Source organism: Scyliorhinus canicula, chromosome 4 (assembly GCF_902713615.1).
Source record: "Scyliorhinus canicula chromosome 4, sScyCan1.1, whole genome shotgun sequence".
NCBI classification, from domain to species: domain Eukaryota; kingdom Metazoa; phylum Chordata; class Chondrichthyes; order Carcharhiniformes; family Scyliorhinidae; genus Scyliorhinus; species Scyliorhinus canicula.
This window is the reverse complement of record NC_052149.1, coordinates 24,679,429-24,700,618: the sequence shown is the minus strand read 5'-3', so window position 1 is coordinate 24,700,618 and position 21,190 is coordinate 24,679,429. Positions and strand designations below refer to the sequence as shown.

Below are 21,190 nucleotides of genomic sequence, written 5' to 3'. Positions count from 1 at the left end.
CTCGTGTCTGTCTGTCCTGTTGAATATTTAAATAACCGGGCTCATCATCTGTATTCTAACCATTATGGCCCGGATCTTCCGGTCAGGGCCAAAATCAATTTCCCATCCTGATCCGACCAAAAGATGGACACTTGCCTCCCACTAACGCTTTGGGGCAGTCTTCCCATGGAGGATCCTTCGCACCTGACCCAGTGCAATAAACCTCATGGGGAGCAACTCAGATTGTGCAAAACCACATTTCCTTTTTATGGAACTAGCTGCTGTCTGGTAAGTAGAGTTTAAATGTCCAAAGCTGCTTTGAAAACACCCAGGGAGTGAAGGTAAGTGCATTGGGTAAGGTGGTGGCGGCTATTTGAACAAAGAAAAATTACCGCACAGGAGCAGGCCCTTTGGCCCTCCAAGACTGTGCCGATCCAGATCCTCTATCTAAAACTGTCGCCTATTTTCTAAGGATCGGTATCCCTCTGCTCCCTGCCCATTCATGTATCTGTCTAGATACACCTTAAATGCCTGCCTTTACAACCTCCGCCGGCAATGCATTCCAGGCACCCACCATCCTCTGCGTAAAGAACTCCACGCATATCTCCCTTAAACCTTTCTCCCCTCACCTTGAATTTGTGACCCCTAGTAATTGAGTGTCCCAATCTTGGGGGGGGGGGGGGGGGGGGGGATAAAGCTTCTTGCTATCCACCCAGTCTATACCTCCATGATTTTGTAGACCCCAATGAGGCCCCCCCTCAACCTCCGTCTTTCTAATGAAAATAATCCTCATCTACTCAACCTCTCTTCATAGCTAGCACCCTCCATACCAGGCAACATCCTGGTGAACCTTCTCCAAAGCATCCACATCCTTTTGGTAATGTGGCGACTTCGCAGTATTCCAAATGTGGCCGAACCAAAGTCTTGTACAACTGTAAATTACCTGCCAACTCTTGTACTCAATACCCCTTCCGATGAAGGAAAGCATGCCGTGTGCCTTCTTGACCACTCTATCGACCTGCGCAGCCACCTTCAGGGTACAATGGACCTGAACACCCAGATCTCTGTACATCAATTTTCCCAAGGGCTTTTTCATTTACTGTATAGCTCGCTCTTGAATTGGATCTTCCAAAATGCATCACCTCGCATTTGCCCGGGTTGAACTCCATCTGCCATTTCTCCGTCCAACTCTCCAATCTATCTATATTCTGCTGTATTCTCTGACAGTCCCCTTCACTATGCTACTCCACCAATCTTAGTGTCATCTGCAAACTTGCTAATCAGACCACCTATATCTTCCTCCAGATCATTTATGTATATCACAAACAACTGGTCCCAGCACAGATCCCTGTGGACCACCACTGGTCACAGTTCTCCATTTTGAGAAACTCCCACTACTACTCTGTCTCCTGTTGCCCAGCCAGTTCTTTATCCATCTAGCTAGTGCACCCTGAACCCCATGAGAATTCACTTTCTCCATCAGCCTACCATGGGGAACCTAATCAAATGCTTTACTGAAGTCCATGTATATGACATCTACAGCCCTTCCCTCATCAATCAACTGTCACTTCCTCAAAGAATTCTCTTAAGTTGGCAAGACATGACCTTCCCTGCACAAAACCATGTTGCCTATCACTGATAAGCCCATTTTCTTCCAAATGGGAATCGATCCTATCCCTCAGTATCTTCCCCAGCAGCTTCCCTACCACTGACGTCAGGCTCACCGGTCTATAATTACCTGGATTATCCCTGCTACAAGCAATTTTCCAGTCATTCGGTACCTCACCTGTGGAGTGGGGGGATGGTTCTATAATTACCCAGGTGTTCGACTAGACCTGCATAAGATTTCCTTGGTAAATATTCTGATGAGTAATCTGGAACCCTCAGAAGTCTCCAACTCTAACTCCGACTCAAATCTTTTTTAGGAGGCAGAGGAGCCTATCGGAAATCCAAGCATGGGGGTCCGTAGCACATGTGGGGGTGCGTCTGGTCTCTTGACTGTCTGGAACCCGGAAGAATGGGGCCTATATTTTTAAACTGTTAGAGTGAGAACTCTGCCCTGTGTACCCAAGCATGCACATAGCCAGTCACACTAAATTAAGCTGTACCTAGCTGGAAACTGAATGCAGTCACGGGTCTGAAACTGCAGTGTGGAGAACAAAGTCTTTTTGTAAGCTAATTAACGATCTTTTGTGACAAAAACTATTTGAATATTAAGTGTCACCATTTCTACAGCAACTATTGGTGCTTGGTTGGTAAACTGGTGTAGTGACGCTTGCTACAGTGTTTAATTTTACTCGCGTACTTGTTTATCTACAAACATTGGTGGAACAACTAAACTGATGATCTTTGCTAAAAGCACCTGTCATTCTAACACATTCCCATTTTTATCTATAGTATATCAGCTCTAACGATTCAATGGATTGCTGTCTGGGGTGAGGGAATACAAATGTGAGGAAAAACTTGATAATTTTTTTGTTGGAATAACATGCAAGATTATGGGACGATCATTGTTGAAAATAGGTAAATGGATCGAGCCAAACATTTTCCGAAGTTTGATCAAAACTGCTTTGTAATGTGCAGTTGGAGTGGTTAATTGAAATAGAAACTATGTTCACTTGGGGAAAGGGAAGTGGAAACAGGAGGCATCAGGGATTCGGGACTGCTGCTTGGTAGGATGTAAACACCACAATGCACTGTTTAGTCTCGATCTGCTTCTGTATTGTAATTCTTAACGTAACACTTGAACAAAACCAATTTTGTGAAACTAAATATATGGCCCATGTTGTTTGCTTTGATTCTTTTATGCGATGCATGTATAACTTGGAGGGCAACCTGCATGTGGGAGTGTTCTCATGTGCCTGTTTTCCCTTGTTCATTTCAGCGGTGTATGCTATTCTGGTGAGCTGCTGCAGTGCACCTTGCGGATGCTACACTTGCTCCCTTCACCGCAAGCAAGGGTGGTAGCCGCATGTTTAAGGTGGTTGGTGAGTTGTTTTGTCCTGGAAGGTGTAGAGCTTTGTGCATTGTTGGCAGCTGCATTCATGTGAGGGGAGAGTACTGTATCACAATGCAGCTTGTGGATGATGAACAGGCTTTGCGGAGTGACTTACCAGAATGCCCAGCCTCTGGCCTGCTCTAATAGCTTAGTATTTTATGGCTGGTCCAGTTACATTCTGGCCAATGGTGACCTCAACATGTTGATTGTGGAGGATTTGACCATAGAAATACTGACAGAAAAGGGCTAGCTAGATTGGCTTGTTGGAGCCCACGACTTGTGTGGCTACTTATCATCCCAAGTTTGAAAATTGGGCCTTGCTGATAAAGATTGCTTCATTATCTGAGGCACTGCAGATGGAACTGAATACTCTAGACACGGTGCTTCGGAAAGGTTTCTTAAGTGTTGTAGCGAGTGGGAATTACCACGAGCTTCTCGGCACTCGGCCCACCAACGTTAATTGGTCTACTTAATGAGGCCTCGCGGGCTTCTTGCTGCAAATGAGAGCTTGTCAGCTGATTCACAGGTACGGCTCTTGCCAGCCCTCTGCTGACGAGGTCGAGCAACAGTTAAGCTGCACCAACCCCAGGCAACAGTGGCGCCGAGGAGACCAGCCCCAAGATTCGGGGACGCTGACCTGGGGAGGCTGCTAGAGGCAGGGCACGCCAAGAGGGATGTCCTGTTTCCCGGAGTGTCAGCCAAAGGGCAGCCAGGGTTGCCTGGGACGAGGTGGCAGTGGCAGTGATTTGAGTGTGACCAGGAAGTCTGGCCTCCAGTGCAGGAAGAAGGTTGATGACCTACACAGGGCAACACGAGTGAGTAGACACCACCCCCTCCCCGGGAGGATGGGTGGTCGGAGGGGCAGACAGGTAGGGACAAGGGTTGCACCTGGAAGGGGTACATGAGGGGTTTGGCATGGTGGTCCTAGGGGTGGTTGGCCCCCCTCCCCCTCACAGCGCCTCCCTCAATCCCCTTTACCATGTCAACCACCCCTGCGGATGGTCCCCAACCCCTGCCAAGCATTGAGGCGGCAAGCCCAGTGCCTCCTTGCTCTTTTCCTGTGAGCAAAGAAAGGCTACTTACCTCCTTGTCGCCTCGCAAAAGCTCTTCTGCCAGGGCCATGTTTTTAAAAAGGAGTATTAATCAGCGCCAGGCTGGGGAGGTCGGTGAATGATGGGAGGCCGTTGGATAAGGGGTGGCTCCAGTTAATTGTATGGAAACAGAGCTTAAATGGTGATTGGTTTCACATCATGCTATGGCGCGATCCAGATTTCGCCTACGGGAGAGGGCCGGTTGCATCGCAAACTGTTTGGCGCCTGGCATGGTTCTCGTTTTCGGCTTGAGCGAGAGCACAATGAGGCTGGAGAATCGCGCTCTATAGGCTGGATTCACCAAAATTGGAGAGTCCAGCTCTGTTTTTTTAATTAATTCATGGGATGTGGGCCAGCATTTATTGTCCATCCCTAATTGGGAATGTAAGAGTGAACCTCGTTGCTACAGACCTGGAGCTGCATGGAGGTCATACCGGGTAAGGACGGCAGATTTCCTTCTCCAAAGGGTAATCCCAATTTGATATAACTGTTATCTACTCCAAAAACAGTCGGTATTGAAGGAAGAAGAAGAAGCAACATACTTAAACTTCTATTCTAGCCAGGAATAATACAAATTCTCCCCAACTAATGCAGTGTTTTAATGCAAATCTCTCTCTAGCTAAGCACAGCAAGTATGGTGGTGATGAAAGCAGCTGTTCGATTCATGCACTGGAAATGTTTCAGCTCGCATAATGAAAACTTCTTGTGAATTTTCCTTTGGAAAATATTTTCTGAAGTTATCCTTCGTCACTTAGTTTTATTTGCCATCATTTAAAACTGCACACAAGAACTTCGGATGGTCTGGGCTAATAGAATTAAAACAATATCTTTCCAAAATCGGTTACTGCCATTTTAAGTAAGACCTTGCAATCTGTTGCTGGATATTTTTGTATTTCTTCATGTTTTGTAGCACAGTGAAGCATTGTTATATCGGTGCATGGAAGCCAGCCAACTCCCTGTTATAGCTTGCAGAAGTGATCAAATTAAGAGTTCCATTTTCTTTCTGATGTTTCAGTAGTAATGAAGCTAAACAATGCATCAATTGTTTGAGTGTTTACCACAGCCTGGGACAATTTAACAGCTGAGCTCCAATCCATCACTGATTGTAACAAACAAAGTCCTCGTTTTAAATGCATTTTAACAGCGACGACACCTCTGGCAGTGGAAAAAGTACTGCTGGATGTCCTACGGTTGTGAAATTGCATATTTTCTTTCCTCCTACATTGCGCTGCTCCCTCTTGCTCCACTGTCAGCTAGTGCTTTATCGTTGCAATAGGCCACCTATATCATATAAAGTGCTGGAGGTTTTCAAGAATAGCAAAGATTTATGCAAATTCTGTTCAACCACAGAACCACCCCTACTATAACAATCTTGAATTCACAGATCATGGTCAACAGGAGTGAGGACAAGAATGTCCTCCAGTTAGTTCCTCGTTTTAAACTGAATACTATATACATATGATTTTCAAAGGAATACAAATTAGAAATAATGTGCATTAGGATCAGGGAAGGCTGGGGGTCCCCTACAGAGGACACTCTAATTTTTCTCTGTGATGGAGTCTATTAATCTTTTTTTAAAAAAATAATTTTTATTGAAATTTTTACAAAATATAAACATCTCGACTCTATTAACAAAGCAACCATGGTAACACCCCAAGAACAATACCCACCCAACTTCAAAAGCAACTACAAACAAAAGAAAAAACAAAAGAACACCCAAACAACAAAAGGGAAAGAGATAACACCGCCACATCCCACAAACCCATGTACACAGTTCTCCCTCCCCCCCCCCCCCCCCCCGGTTGCTGCTGATGCCGGTCTATTTCCCTACCGTTCCGCCAGGAAGTCCAGGAAAGGCTGCCACCGCCTAAAGAACCCCTGTACTGATCCCCTCAGGGCAAATTTCACCTTCTACAATTTAATGAACCCCGCCATATCATTGATCCAGGCCTCCACGCTTGGGGGCCTCGCATCCTTCCATTGGAGCAAGATCCTCTGCCGGGCTACGAGGGACACAAAGGCCAGAACTCTTTCGCCTCCTGCACTCCTGGCTCCACTGTAACCCCAAAAATTGCGAGTCCCCAGCCTGGCTTGACCCTGGATCCCACAACCCTCGACACCCTCCTTGCTACCCCCCTTCCAAAACTCCCCCAGCGCAGGGCACGCCCAAAACATATGGGTGTGGTTCGCTGGGCTCCCCGAGCACCTAGCACACCTGTCCTCGCCCCCGAAAAACCTACTCCTCCTCGTCCCAGTCATGTGGGCCCTATGCAGCACCTTGAACTGCATGAGGCTAAGCCTCGCACAGGAAGAGGAGGAATTCACTCTCCAGGGCATCCGCCCACGTCCCCCCCTCAATCTCCTCACCCAGCTCCTCTTCCCATTTACCCTTCAGTTCCTCCACCGAGGCCTCGTCTATCTCCTGCATTACCCGGTATATGTCCGAAATCCTCCCTCCTCCAACCCACACGCCCGCGAGCAACCAATCCCGCACCCCTCGTGGGGGCAGCAAGGGGAACCCCTCCACCTGCTGCCTGGCAAACGCCCTCACCTGCATGTACCTAAACATGGTCCCCAGGGGGAGCCCAAACTTCCCCTCTAACTCCCCCAAGCTTGCGAACCTCCCCTCCACAAACAGGTCCCTCAACCTCCTAACCCCTGCCCTGTGCCAGCCCAGAAATCCGCCATCAATGCTCCCTGGGACAAACCGATGGTTCCCCCGTATCGGGGCCTCCATCGAGCCCCCCACTTCTCCCCTATGTCGTCTCCATTGCCCCCAAATTTTGAGGGTAGCCGCCACCACTGGGCTCGTGGTATACCTCGTTGGAGGGAGCGGCAACAGCGCCGTTACCAGCGCCTCCAGGCTCGTGCCCACACAGGACGCCACCTCCATCCTCTTCCATGCTGCCCCTTCCCTGTCCATTACCCACTTAAGCACCATCGCTGCGTTGGCAGCCCAATAGTACCCACAGAGGTTGGGCAGCGCCAGCCCCCCCCCCCCCCCCCCCCCCTATCCCTGCCCCGTTCCAGGAACACCCTTCTCACCCTCGGAGTCCCATGCGCCCACACAAATCCCGTAATACGCCTGTTGACCCTCCTAAAAAAGGCCTTCGGGATAAGGATGGGGAGACACTGGAACAGGAACAAAAACCTCGGGAGCACTGTCATCTTAACGGACTGCACCCTCCCCGCCAGTGACAGCGGTAACATATCCCACCTCTTAAACTCCTCCTCCATCTGCTCCACCAACCTTGTGAGGTTGAGCTTGTGCAGGGCCCCCCAACTCCCAGCCACCTGGACCCCTAGGCACCTGAAGCTCTTCCCTGCCTGCTTCAGTGGGAGCCTACCAATCCCCTCCTCTTGATCCCCCGGATGCACCACAAACAACTCACTCTTGCCCAGGTTCAACTTATACCCAGAGAAACCCCTGAATTCACTAAGAATCCTCATCACCTCCGGCATTCCCCCCACCGCGTCTGCCACATACAGCAACAGGTCGTCCCCATACAGCGACACTCGATGCTCCTCCCCACCCTGCACCAGGCCCCTCCAGTTCCCTGACTCCCTCAATGCCATGGCCAGGGGCTCAATCGCCAACGCGAAGAGCAAGGGGGACAGGGGGCACCCCTGTCTCGTCCCCTGGTACACCCGAAAGTACTCCGACCTCCTCCTATTTGTGGCTACACTCGCCATCGGGGCCTTGTAGAGCAGCCTCACCCACCGGATAAACCCCTCCCCAAACCCAAACCTCTCCAACACCTCCCACAAATACTCCCACTCCACCCTATCAAAGGCCTTCTCCGCATCCAATGCCACCACTATCTCCGCCTCCCCTTCCATGGCCAGCATCATAATGACATTGAGGCGCCTTCGCACGTTTGTATTCAACTGCCTTCCCTTCACAAACCCCGTCTGGTCCTCATGAATGACCCCGGGCACGCAATCCTCTATTCTAGTGGCCAGGATCTTTGCCAGCAGCTTAGCGTCAGTGTTTAGCAGCAAAATCGGCCTATATGACCCGCACTGCAGAGGGTTCTTGTCCTGCTTCAGGATCAAGGAAATCAGCGCCCGTGACATAGTTGGGGGCAAAGCCCCCCCCTCGCCTCGTTAAAGGTCCGGACCAGCAGGGGGCCCAACAGGTCCAAATACCTTTTATAAAATTTCGCCGGAAACCCGTCCGGCCCCGGCGCCTTCCCCGACCGCATGCTCCCTATCCCTTTGACCACCTCCTCCAGCTCGATCGGCGCCCCCCAGTCCCTCCACCTGCTCCTCCTCCACCCTCGGGAATCGCAGCTTGTCCAAGAAGCGCCCCATTCCACCCCCCTCCACCGGGGTTCCGACCGGTACAGTTCCCCAGAGAAGTCTCTGAAGACCCCATTAACATCTACTCCCCTCCGCAACACCTTCCCAGCCTTATCCGTCACTCCCCCAATCTCCCTGGCCGCGTCTCGCTTCCGGAGCTGGTGCGCCAGCATCCTGCTCGCCTTCTCCCCATACTCATACACCGCCCCCTGTGCTTTCCTCCACTGAGCTTCCGCCTTTCTGGTAGTCAATAGGTCGAATCTGGCCTGAAGGCTACGCCTCTCCCCCAGCAATCCCTCCTCTAGAGCCTCCGCATATCTCCTATCCGCCCGCACCATCTCCCCTATCAGTCTTTCCCTTTGGGTTCGGATGGAGATCAATTCCCCCCTCATCACCCGCCTCCAATGCCTCCCAGACCGTCCCCACTCGGACCTCCCAGTTGTCATTGGCCTCAAGGTACCTCTCGATACACCCCCGAACCCTCTCGGCCACCTCCTCATCTGCCAGCAGCCCCACCTCCAAGCGCCAGAGCGGACGTTGGTCCCTCTCTTCCCCCAGCCCGAGGTCCACCCAGTGCGGGGCATGATCTGAAATGGCAATGGCAGAGTATTCCACTTCCTCCACCCTCGACACCAGCCCCCTGCTCAGAACAAAAAAAATCAATCCTCGAGTAGGCCTTATGTACATGGGAGAAAAACGAGTACTCCCTGGCCCTTGGCCTCGCAAACCTCCAGGGATCCACCCCCCCCCCCCCCTGGCCCCCCGGTCCCCCATCTGGTCCATAAGTCCCCTCAACACCTTAGCCGCCGCTAGCCTCCTACCCGTCCGGGACTTGGATCGATCCAATGGGGGATCCAGTACCGTATTGAAGTCCCCCCCCCCATGATCAGGCCCCCCACCTCCAGGTCCGGAATGCGGCCCAACATACGCCGCATAAACCCCGCATCGTCCCAATTTGGGGCGTAAACATTCACCAACACCACCAGCTCCCCCTGCAGCTTACCACTCACCATCACATATCTCCCGCCACTGTCAGCCACCACATTTAACGCCTCAAACGACACCTTCTTCCCCACCAGGATTGCCACCCCCCGACTCTTCTCATCCAGCCCTGAGTGAAATACTTGGCCCACCCATCCCTTCCTCAGCCGAACCTGGTCCAGCACTCTCAGGCGTGTCTCCTGGAGCATGGCCACATCCACCTTCAGGTGCGCAAATACCCGGGCCCATTTGACCGGCCCCTCACATTCCAGGTTATCAGGTGGATCAAAGGGCTCCCTGCCCCCCTCCCCTGCCGATTAGCCAGACCCCATCCCTTGCCCACCACCGGCCAGAGCGTCCCCCGCTCTGCCAGATTCCCACGGCGGCAACTCCTCCCCCCCCCCCCCCCCCCCTCCAGCACCCCCTGCGTCCCCCAGCTCCTTCCTGACCGTTTCAGCAGCAACCCGGTAGCCCCCCCCCCCCCCCCAGGCTAGGACCCCTCCTAGCCGCGCCCCTCCCTCCATAGCACTCCCGTGAGCCAGCTAACTTCTGCTGACCCCGGCGACTCCCGCCCTACCTCTGACCCACGTGGGACTACCCCTCCTCCATCATGCCCGTCAATGGGTCCTCCTCCTCTCCCCCCCACCCCCCCCCGCTCTTGCGCGGGAAAAGAAAACAGCCAGCAATGACCCGCGCTTCTCAGCCCCGACCCCGCCCCCACCATCTCCCAGCGTGGGTAACCCGCAGAAAGCCCACGCTTTTGCCCTGCCCGGCCCCGCCTCCTCTAGGGCAACTCCCATTGTCAGTCCCCCCCACCAGCTCCCCGAACTCCCCGTTTACCCCCCTGCCCGAACCCGTCCACCAGACCCCTCCAGAAAAACCCATACAGAAAAGACAAATCGACATCTCGACATCACCGCACCCACCCTGAGACCAACCCACATCTTACATTAAACCAAGCAAATACAAATACAGTATTATACAGCATCCCCCATCTTAGACCCTCAGTTTGAGTCCAATTTCTCGGCCTGAACAAAGGCCCACACCTCCTCCGGGGAATCAAAATAATGGTGCCGCTCCTTATAAGTGACCCACAGACGCGCCGGCTGCAACATGCCGAACTTCACGCTCCGTCTATGGAGCACCACCTTCGTCCGGTTAAACCCGGCCCTCCTCCTCGCCACCTCCGCACTCCAGTCCTGGAAGATCCGCACCTCCGTGTTCTCCCACTTGCTGCTCCGCTCCTTCTTGGCCCACCGGAGCAGACACTCACGATCCACGAACCGATGAAACCGCACCAACACCGCCCGAGGCGGCTCGTTCGGCTTGGGCCTCCTAGCCAGAATTCTGTGGGCCCCCACTAACTCCAGGGGCCCCTGGAAGGACCCAGCCCCCATCAGCGAGTTTAACATAACCGCCACATAGGCCGCCAGGTCCGACCCCTCCAACCCCTCCGTGAGGCCCAGGATCTGCAAATTCTTCCTCCTCGACCGGTTGTCCAGCTCCTCGAACCGCTCCTGCCATCTTTTATGAAGCGCCTCGTGCATCTCCACCTTCCCCGCCACGGCCTCATCCTCCCTTTCGGAGGCCTGCTGCTGCAGCTCCCGGATCGCAGCCGCCTGGGCTGTCTGGGTCTCCATCAACTCCCTGGTGGTTACCTTCAACGACTCCAGCAGCTTCAACTTAAGCTCCTGGAAGCAGCGCAGCAGAGTCGCCTGCTGCTCCTGAGCCCACTGCCTCCAGTCCTCCGGGTCTCTGCCGGCCGCCATTTTGTCTTCCTTCCCCCACTTTTTCAGGGGTGCTTTCTCCGTTTTTCTCCTTACCCCACCCCTTCAGTGGCATGTTTTCTGGCAGTGGGGATAGCTTGCCATTGGTTGCCAGTGGGATCTATGAGATTTTGGGTGGTTCGCCCATTCTGCTACCAGGGCACCAGGAGGGTCTGGACGATCCTGCCAGTGGAAGGGATGGAAAACCTGCCCAATATGTCATACACAGGATAATTCCCCCTAACAGCACTGTGGCTGTATCTACATCACATGGACTGGAGTGGTTTAAGGAGGCAGCTCACCACCACCACCTTCTCGAGGGCAATTAGGGATTGGCAGTAAATGTTGGCCAAGCCAGTAACACCAACATCCCCTGAATACCACATGTCACAGTCTCCAACAGATTGACTCGGTACTTGGCATAAGCATAGATGATGTGTTCCTGAACACGTGTTCCTGAAGCTTCCAATTCACTCAGTTAAATGATGACAAAACTTTAATGTCCAAATTTTTAATTTTACAATGAGATTTGATACAGTATAAACATTTTTAAATATTGTGCTCTATTCTGTGACCGGATAATAACAATGGATTCAAACAGCCAGTGTCAATTCTAAAAGGTACTTTACATTTAAAAGATGCAAAATAGTTAAGACAGGATCATGAATTGTAACATGCTTTGAAGGACAGTCTCACCCACAACTTCTCCTGTTGAATTGAAAAATCTTCAAGTTACAAGCTATACAAAATAGTTCAAACTTGATCCTTGTTTCTCAAACTCTTGTGCTCAGTAAGTGAAATATTTGTAATGTAGAGTATTATTTTTTTAAATGCCCGTGTCCTAAGTATTAGACAGTGGGTGCACATACCAGGAAAATCTTTCAACATCTACGTCCCATCACATGTTCATAGAATTCCTACAGTGCAGAAGGAGGCCATTCAACCCATTGAGTCTGCACCGACTCAGTACTCTACCTAGGCCCACTCTTCCCCACCCCCACTTCCTTCTATCCCCGCCAAACCTGCACTTCTTTGGACTGTGGGAGGAAACTGGAGCACCCGGAGGAAACCCATGCTGATTCTGGGAGAATATACCAACTCCACACAGTCACCCAAGGCCAGAATTGGACCCAGGTCCCTGGCACGGTGAGGCAACAGTGCTAGCCACTGTGCCACCCCAAAATTAATAACTTCAAACCCAATGAATGCCATCTTTTTCATCACTCACCAAACCTGTCTAGACGCTTTTGAGTATCTCTGTATCCTTCCCAGGGCTTTCTATTCTACCTCCATATCATTGAGAAAAGCACAAATGAGATTTACAAGACCACTGTTTTACCCATTGAGCTATAGAGTCAACTGCTGTTTGTTTTGGTTAGGGCCAGGAAGGAGCTATTTTATTAGGCCTGAGCTTGTATTATGTAGAATTTCATACAGAAACATGCTATATTCCCCCAGCAGATCTTGTCTATTGCTTAAGCTCTGAGTTTCCTCCCACCCTGAAGTACCTCTCCCACCCCGCCCCGCCCCCAAGGCACTCTGTTATGGGGCGAAAAGTGGGTTTGTTTAATGATCACTTCACACGTTATGTGGCTGTGGAGCGCCTAGCCTTTCCCGTGCAACACATTCCAAACATTCAAGCCTGTACTGCTCCCTGAAACTAGGTAATGTGTACCTGAATTTCTGACGAGTACTGCCAGCACTTGAGGCCCACCAGCAGCAGAAGACTTACGCTACACATTTATTTGAAGGTACGGTTTATAGAATTCTCCCATCAGGTCAGCAGGTGTGAGTGTGGGCATCACGAGTGAAATTGGGATACTGCCTGCCTTTGTTGGGAATGAGCCTGCTACTTGGAATTGTTGCATTTTCCTCTGTAGCAACTAGATAGAATCAGTGACTTTAGAGAGCAGTTAAAGATTCAACCCAATAATGTGGGTCTGGAATCATATATAGGTCAGAATAGGAAAGGATGGCAGCTTCCTTCAAAGGCCATTTGTGAACCAGTAAAATTTAAAAAATATATATTTATTAAGGCATTTGTAAAAAGCCAGTTAAATTCTTATGACACAGAGCTTTATGGTCACTTTTTATGGTGCCACCTTTAATTTTCTTAAGAGGGTAAAGAAATAAAAAGAATACTTCTGTAAGAGACCATGTGAGTTGGGGTGAGCCTCGGTAGAACTGATCAGTAAGTAATATTAAGGGTTTACTATTACAGATACAAAGATTTAATAAATAAAGATAAAACCTTTAAAAGATTAAAGACGGCGGAAGCTCCACTCCATTCATTTATTAGCTTTTTCTCCCCCCTCTGAGATTAGTGCTTTGTATTTATTTATTTAATCGGATTATCCATGTTCTGATAATATTTAGAATTAATTAACATTTTACAACTCCAGTACAAGAATCGATTTGATTTTTTAAAAATGTTTTCCAATTAAGGGGAATTTAGCATAGCCCAACCACCTACCCGGAACATCTTTGGGTTGCGGGGGTGAGACCCATGCAGACACTCTCTGACAGTGACCCAGGGCCGGGATTGAACCCACTGAGGCAGCAGTGCTAACCACCATGCCACCGTGCTGCCCACTAACGATTTGATTAATGACACATTTTAACAAATACACTCTTACATGATTCATGCATGTTTTCAATGCATCTTCCTGATAAATGGATGGCAGCACTGAAACTCTCTTCAAGCAATGGGGGAAGACCTAGAGACTGCAACCTTGAGCTAACAGCATTGGACATTTCAACTTTTAATGCAAGAATATTCATGACCAGTTTGTGGGCAGAAGTAACACAAGCTGAACTTTCAGTAACACCTTATGAATGGATATTAGTGTCACAGTAAAGAGATCCCAGCATAGCTTGAGAGATTGAACAATAAAACATTTCTTAAGAAAAAAGGATTACGCGAAATGGAGAAAATAACAGACAACTCGTACTAAATTGATAGTCGGGCCCGGCTCTCCATTTAGTTTGCAGTAATCAAATGTGAAGAGATTGGAATGTTGATACTTGGTTCTCTGGAGCCCCATCATGCTGTATTTGTGCCCTGCTAAACAGAAAGGAATTACATTGCAATTTTAATACTGTAGGTGTGCTGAATTGATCTACATATTAACCAACCATAGTATAAAACATTAATGCTAGAGAAACATTGTGAAATGTTTAGGATCTGTCAAGTTTCGTCTTGTAGTCACCAGCTATGATTTCCTCCCATTAATTCTTGCGGACAGGCACATTCCAGCCTGGGAGCTGAAAGTCCTGGCTGTACCATGGGACTTTTGCTGCATAAATTTTGTTTAATCCTTTTGAGCTGTCCGATGTGGCCTCACTTCTGTCTTGAATACCTTTGATCCACTGATGTTTAAACCCATTCTACTCCACATAGAAATTGTCTGATCATCAAGACTTGCGTGAACCTGGAACTTTTATTAGCCTGGTAGCTCACAGTCAGGTCTGACTTTACCTACCTCAAAGGATACACATCCATCTCCCACTATGGAGAGTTATCCTAGAGATCTAGAACAATCCCAGAATCCTAAATGTCCTCCTCCCCACCTCCTCGATCCTCACCTACAACAGAAAGCATGAGGTGCTCATGTATATTATTATCAGGACAATCCTCTTTCCCTTGTATTCCTAACTCCCTCCCTCTGCACTTTCAAAAAAGTCTCTGTAGTTTTTTTGCATGTGTACTGCCGTGGTCCTGTCAGGATTTTCTCCTCTGAAACCAACACCAGATTCTTTCTGTGCCCCAAAGCTTGCTGACGTTAAAAATGGCTTGCCTTGGACAGCTGCTGCTCTCATTCCCCTCAAAGCCCATTCTCAGCCTTTCCGGGACGTGCCCCAATTCTCTTGGGTCTTTGTGCCACTGTCACCCAGTTCAATGCCACATCATTGACTATTTAAATCCTTTCAGACCAATTCTCTTCCGATAGCAGCCAGACTGCCCTTTATGACTGAAACCGTGGTTTATTGTACCTTCCTGACTTCTCTGTTTGACATGGTAGAATAGTCCATCCATCCCCCAAAAGGTCATGGAGTTTTACAGCACAACACGAGGCCATTTGGCTAATCATGTCTGTGCCAGCCATCGAGCACCTATCCTAATGCCATTTTCCAGTACTTGGTGTATAGCCTTGTATGCTTTGGCATTTCAAGTGCTCATTTAAATGCTTCTTCAATGTTGAGGGTTCCCACCGCTGTCACCCTTTCAGGCAGTGAGTTCCAGACTCCCAGCACTGTCTGAGTGAAGAGGTTTTTCTCAAATCCCCTTAACTTTAAATTCATGCCCCCTGGTTATTGACCCCTCAACTAAAGGGAAAAGTTACTTCCTACACCTGCTATTTTTTGGTTTCCTGTTAGAGGACATTGCTAACAAATAGACTGCGGAATTCTCCCGTCGGTGAGATCCTCCGCCCCACTAGCAGCGCGATTCCCGATGGCGTGTGGTGGCCCACATTGGGGAAACCCCATTGGCTGGCTACGGGAATGGAGAATCCCGCTGCTGGCGAGGGCGCGCCGCGTTTGAAAATAGGGCTGGTGGGACAGAGAGCCCCGCCCAGGAAATTTCATCTGTGCCTCGCCCTTCCCATTTATTACTGTCTATTCTGGTGCAAATTTAAGAATTTAGGAAATATACTTGCTGCTTGGTAACAGAAAATGATATCCACCTGATAGTATATAAGAGACAGATGAAATGCTGAAATGCCAGTGCAGCAATTTGACATGTAGGGCAGGATTCCCCGTGCAGGAGACTATTCTCCTGCTGGAGCTGAATTGCTTTTGGTTTGCGCTAGCGCTGGGAGCAGCGACCAGAAGCGATTCACTAGTCCTTGCCATGCATCTGCATGGTGAGGATTGCGAGAGATTGTGTTGCGGATCCTGCTATTGAGGCGCCAGTTTAAGCGGGTGGCCCAGTAGCAAGATCCAGCAATGCAAATCCAGCTACCCCCTGCTGACAAATAGAGGCATCCCTCCCCCACGGGAATTGCTGGGTCACCCCCTGCCCCACAGCACGCATGCATGGGCGCAACCCACACCTGCAATCACAGTGTCTCCCCCCCCCCCCCCCCCAAAGAGCAGTCCTGGCAGAAGCAGTGAAAAAGATCACTTTTTTTCCCTTTCCTGTCCCTTACAGCTGCTGCCTCAGACAGATATCTAGAAAGCACCAGCTGTAACACCCGGAACACAGGGACGGAGAATCATGGATTCATGGAGAATCCGGTGTCCAGCTCTTTAATAGGATCATTTTGACCCCTTTGCATTCTCCCATTTGCATGAAACCAAACCTCGAAACTACCGCTGCTTGTGGGGCATTGGAAATAGATTGGTGCTGGGCACCAATCCTGATTTTTCCCCGAAGCTCGATTCTCTGCCACCTGTAGTGGAGTTCCTGATGCGGCAGAGAATCCAGCCTCTACTCTTAATGCTGAAACAGTTTGCTGCACTGACCATTGGCAGTAGTTCTGTGTTTCGGTTATTATCCAGGTTTGATTTGTTACTTCCACTGATCCTCTTCAGTTCTTGATTGCTTTTACCTACAAATTTCTAGAAAACAGCAACAGTTCTTTCACATGTAAACATCATTCTCCAGAATTAAATAAATAGAACCTGTAATAGTAATGACAGCACAGTGAGCACACACATACACCAATGCAGTTGCTGCCAATTATTAAGTAAGTCTACACCCCTAAAACCTCTCCATCTTGGAGAATGCCAAGACAAGTGTTTTGTGATCCCAGAGGACCATCATTGTGAAGTACAGATCAATCATTTAATAAAGAGTAACTTTAGCAAAGTGGTTGAAAGGTTGTCTTGCCCCAGACAGTCTTTCATTGCTCAAAGTGATAAGCATGAGATAAGTGCTGGTCAGTAGTTGCGCTTTATGGCACAGTTACTATGTTCCTCAAGTTATTGAAGTAAGTCAGCGTGTGTATATCAAGATGGTCTGGTGCATCACTGGTTCTTAAGATGCTCATCTGGTAGGAACCTCAAAAGAGAGTAAGAGGCAAATGATTTGATGCACTTATTTAAAAATAATAATCTTTATTGTCACAAGTAGGCTTACATTAACACTGCAATGAGGTTACTGTGAAAAGCCCCTGGTCGCCACATTCCGGCACCTGTTCAGGTACACTGAGGGAGAATTCAGAATGTCCAATTCACCTAACAGCACGTCTTTCAGGACTGTGGGAGGAAACCGGAGGAAGCCCACGCCGACACAGAGAATGTACAGACTCCGCGCAGACAGTGACCCAAGCCGGGAATTGAACCTGGGACCCTGGCGCTGTGAAGCAATGGTGCTATCCACTGTGCTGCCCATATCATACCATTAAATTACACTTGGACATCCCAGAACACACAAAAGTTTAGTTCAAATTGCTAATGCATATTACCTCCTCCCCACCAACCAACCCCACGTTCCTTGATTTGAGGAGAGTGGAGATTAGAACCGTTAGTGCTTTTAATACTCACCATTAATTCCTTGTCCATGAAGTAGGGTTTTTCTGCTGACCCATCATTAGTTGCCAGATCAACAGCATAACACATGAACAAGACATCCACCACCATTTCAAACACTGACAAGAAGCAATGTGCCATCAAATAGGCAAAAAAGGAGACCATAATGAGTGGGATAACCCAAACATTTAGATCACGATTGTAATTAAATGCCACAAGGCCGCCAAAGATTGTGAAACACACCACAAATACCTGTAAAGAGCAAAACATATTGATGAGTATTATTTACGCAAATGTCACGCAAAGTCTGACTGCTGATTAAGATGATTTATAGCACAAGATGGCGTTGGAGCATGGCGATTCTCAGCGAGCTCTCCCTAACAGATCCTCTTTTTACTCAATTTACAATCGTTCTAATCTTTTAAAATTTAATTCTAAGACTAACATTATTACTAACCTCTCTCTTTCACCCGATGCCAGTGTTATGTAGTTACATTGCGTACCTTGTGTTGCCCTATTATGCATTTTCTTTTATTTCCTTTTCTTTTCATGTACTTAATGATCTGTTGAGCTGCCCGCCGAAAAATACTTTTCACTGTACCTTGGTACACCTGACAAACAAATCCAATTTGGACATTGAGGTGTTCCTGACCAGTTTCTTTCCTCCATTCTGGAAGACTCTTTGCTGGGATACAGCGAGGTGGTAACCACCTGGTGCCACACCCAAATAGCCATAGTCACATGAACCTCGTGGGTGAGTGCCTGAAACTATTTATTAGAAGCATCACTTCTTTGCAATCATTGGGCTTATCCAGCGGAGTCATTCCAACCAGGATGGTTTCCTGATTTGGCCCTCAGTTCTTGTCCAAGGCAGCACTACATATTACATTTGACCAGTGTTAACAAGGGGAACCTCTGTCCCTGTTCATCTGTCCTGGAAATGTATTCTAGGAGGTTGGGTGGGGACAGGATCACAGCTGAATGCGTCTTAAGAGGAAAGTAAAAGACAGGACAATTGATGGACTCCCTTCTCTTCCTTAAATTGTGCTGTGGTAACTTTTAAAATCCACCTGATTGACTGCTACAGGGACTCAGGTTTTAATGGCTCATACGAAGGAAGGCTGACATCTCTGACCATGCGGCGTTCCCTCAGCGCTGCACTGGAGTCAGCTTGGATAGCAGGTTGTACTCCAGTGGTAATATAAATATACAGCAGTAACAGAGTCCTATTAAATTTAATTTCTCTGAATGATAAAAATTGCTCCAAAATATCCTAATTGTGAACACTGCAGCAGGTTAGTCACATTACCGTTAACACCTTATTTTTTTCTAATTAAGGGGCAATTTAGTGTGGCCAATCCACATACCCTGCACATCTTTGGGTTATGGGGGTTAGACCCACGCAGACTCTGAGAATGTGCAAACCCCGCACGGACAGTGACCCCGTGGCCGGTATCGAACCCTGGTCCTCTGCGCCGTGAGGCAGCAGTGCTAACCACTCTTTAACACCTTCTTTGATTTTACCATTAGGTATTGGTGTGCTGCACTAGCAACATAAGGGTGCAATTTACCGTCATTACAGTCCCATCTCGGTTATAAGTTGGGCCATGATCTACAACAGCAGCATGTATTTATATATTTTTTAATTCATTTTTACCGGACGTGGGCTTCGCTGGCTAGGCCAGCATTTGTTGCCCAACCCTAATTGCTCTTGAGACGGTGGTGGTGAATTGCCTTCTTGAACCGCTGTAGTCCCCGAGATGTAGGTACACCCACTGTGCTGTTAGGGAGGGAATTCCAGGATTTTGACCCAGCGACAGTAAAGGAACAGCGATATAGTAAGTCAGGGCGGTGAGTGACTTGGAGGGGAACTTCCAGGTTGTGGTGTTTCCAGGTATCTGTTGCCCTTGTCCTTTTAATTGGTAGTGGTCGTGGATTTGGAAGGTGCTGCCGAAGGAGCCTATATGCCCTTATGGAGGCTTTAATACCAAAGCGCTTCATAGGAGTATTTGACAAAGGTTCAATTATATTCCATTAATTATATTTGATAAATAGTATTGTTTAGCATTCACCTGTTAGACTGTTAATGAAGTATGGAATGTGTTAATGATTATAATGAAGTATGGAATGTGTTAATGATTCCAATAAGAATTACAGGAACCATATTCTTTGTGAAAATAGCAAAGCTGATGCTGTTAATTATTCATACTGAACATCAATATTTAGGGAAAATCCTTCCTTAGTGTAACGAGGAAGTGGAAGCCTCTTGGAGCATTAAAGTACTCACTTTTCCAAGAAATAGTAAAAAGTCTCCAAAGCAGTTGATTGCTGTCACGTTCATCGCATTGTTTACAATGAGAAAGAAAGCTTCTTTAGCTGAGGTGCAGAAATTAGTCCCATTGATTGCAGTCGCAACGTATGCATTCTGAAACAGAAGTAGAGGGGATTGGCGAATTTAACTTTGTCTCACTGGGCTACCTACTTGACCAACCGGTAGCTTTATGTTGCAGTTCTTTTAAAGCGACACCTTACATTGCAAAGTTCAAACCATTTTACCCTCTCTGGACTTGCCCAGATCAATGCACACATTGGAAGTGCCCTTGCTGCTCTGCCTGTGTAACAACCCACACCGCCCTCCCCCTCTCGGTATTCCCTTGTTTCTTTGCTCCTCAATTCAAACCATGTGACCCCACAAAGGTCCATTTTACAGGGTGTGAAGCAAGACTGTAAGAATCAACAGATAACTCCAGCTGTGCAGGATATCAACCCTCGCGTCTCCTCGCTGGATGAATTCCCCTTTTGGAAGGAGTCGCACAACCATCTGCGGTTGGAACCTGGGCTGGCTGTAGCAGCTTCACCCAATGAGGTTAGGTCAAACCTGCAGCTCTCTTGTTTGGAATATATTTTCCTCAGTACACTTGTCAGTAAAAAAAAAACCCATTAGACTCAGTGTACGTTAGTCTCAGTGTAAAACAATTTTGCAGATTATACCCATGCTGAATTTTTCAGCGACATTACCAAATTGACTAACATTAGCCTCAATTTGCACTTTCTCCCCGTGTCTGCGTGGGTTTCCACTGGGTGCTCTGGTTTCCTTCCTCAGTCCAAAGATGTGCAGGTTAGGTGGATTGGCCATGAGAAATTGCCCTTTAGTGTCCAAAAAGATTAGTGGGATCACAGGGGGGAGGGAGTGGGTTGAAGCAGGTTTCCCTTTCCGAGGGCCGGTGCAGACTCGAGGGCCGAATGGCCTCCTTCTGCACTGTAAATTCTATGATTCTATGATAATATTAAATTATTTCAGCATTCAAAATAACTGGCTCCAAATAATTGTCGCGAACTGAATCTGACCTAAGACAACCATTGGGGGGGGGGGGAAGAGAGGAGAGACAGGGTCGGATAGAAGCTGAAATATTGGGCGGGATTTACCCATCACTCCGCCGTGTGTTTTTTGGTGGCGGAGGCGGCTCGCCAGCGGGATTTACCGACCCCTCCACTGTCAACGGGATTTCCCGGTGACTGCACCCCTCGTCGCCAGGAAACCCTCGCGTGTGGCTGGAATATCCCGCCTGCATGAACAGCCAATAGATCGCACCCATTAT

At 48.6% G+C, this 21,190-nt stretch overlaps 1 protein-coding gene across 2 annotated transcripts in view; it reads right to left on the bottom strand.

Moving 5' to 3' along the window:
* Nucleotides 1-12,945: 12,945 nt before the first annotated feature.
* Nucleotides 12,946-21,190, bottom strand: part of LOC119964428 (choline transporter-like protein 3) — a 113,147-nt gene continuing 104,902 nt past the window's right edge. The window contains exons 13-16 of one of the 2 annotated variants that reach the window (XM_038793893.1): nt 19,879-20,016; nt 17,607-17,843; nt 16,584-16,679; nt 12,946-14,181 (exon numbers count right to left, since the gene is read on the bottom strand). In XM_038793893.1, coding sequence (XP_038649821.1) covers nt 14,161-14,181; nt 16,584-16,679; nt 17,607-17,843; nt 19,879-20,016 — 492 coding nt within the window. In that variant the 3' untranslated portion in view covers nt 12,946-14,160. The remainder of the gene's footprint in view (nt 14,182-16,583; nt 16,680-17,606; nt 17,844-19,878; nt 20,017-21,190) is intronic. The other variant, XM_038793894.1, reaches the window with a different exon arrangement.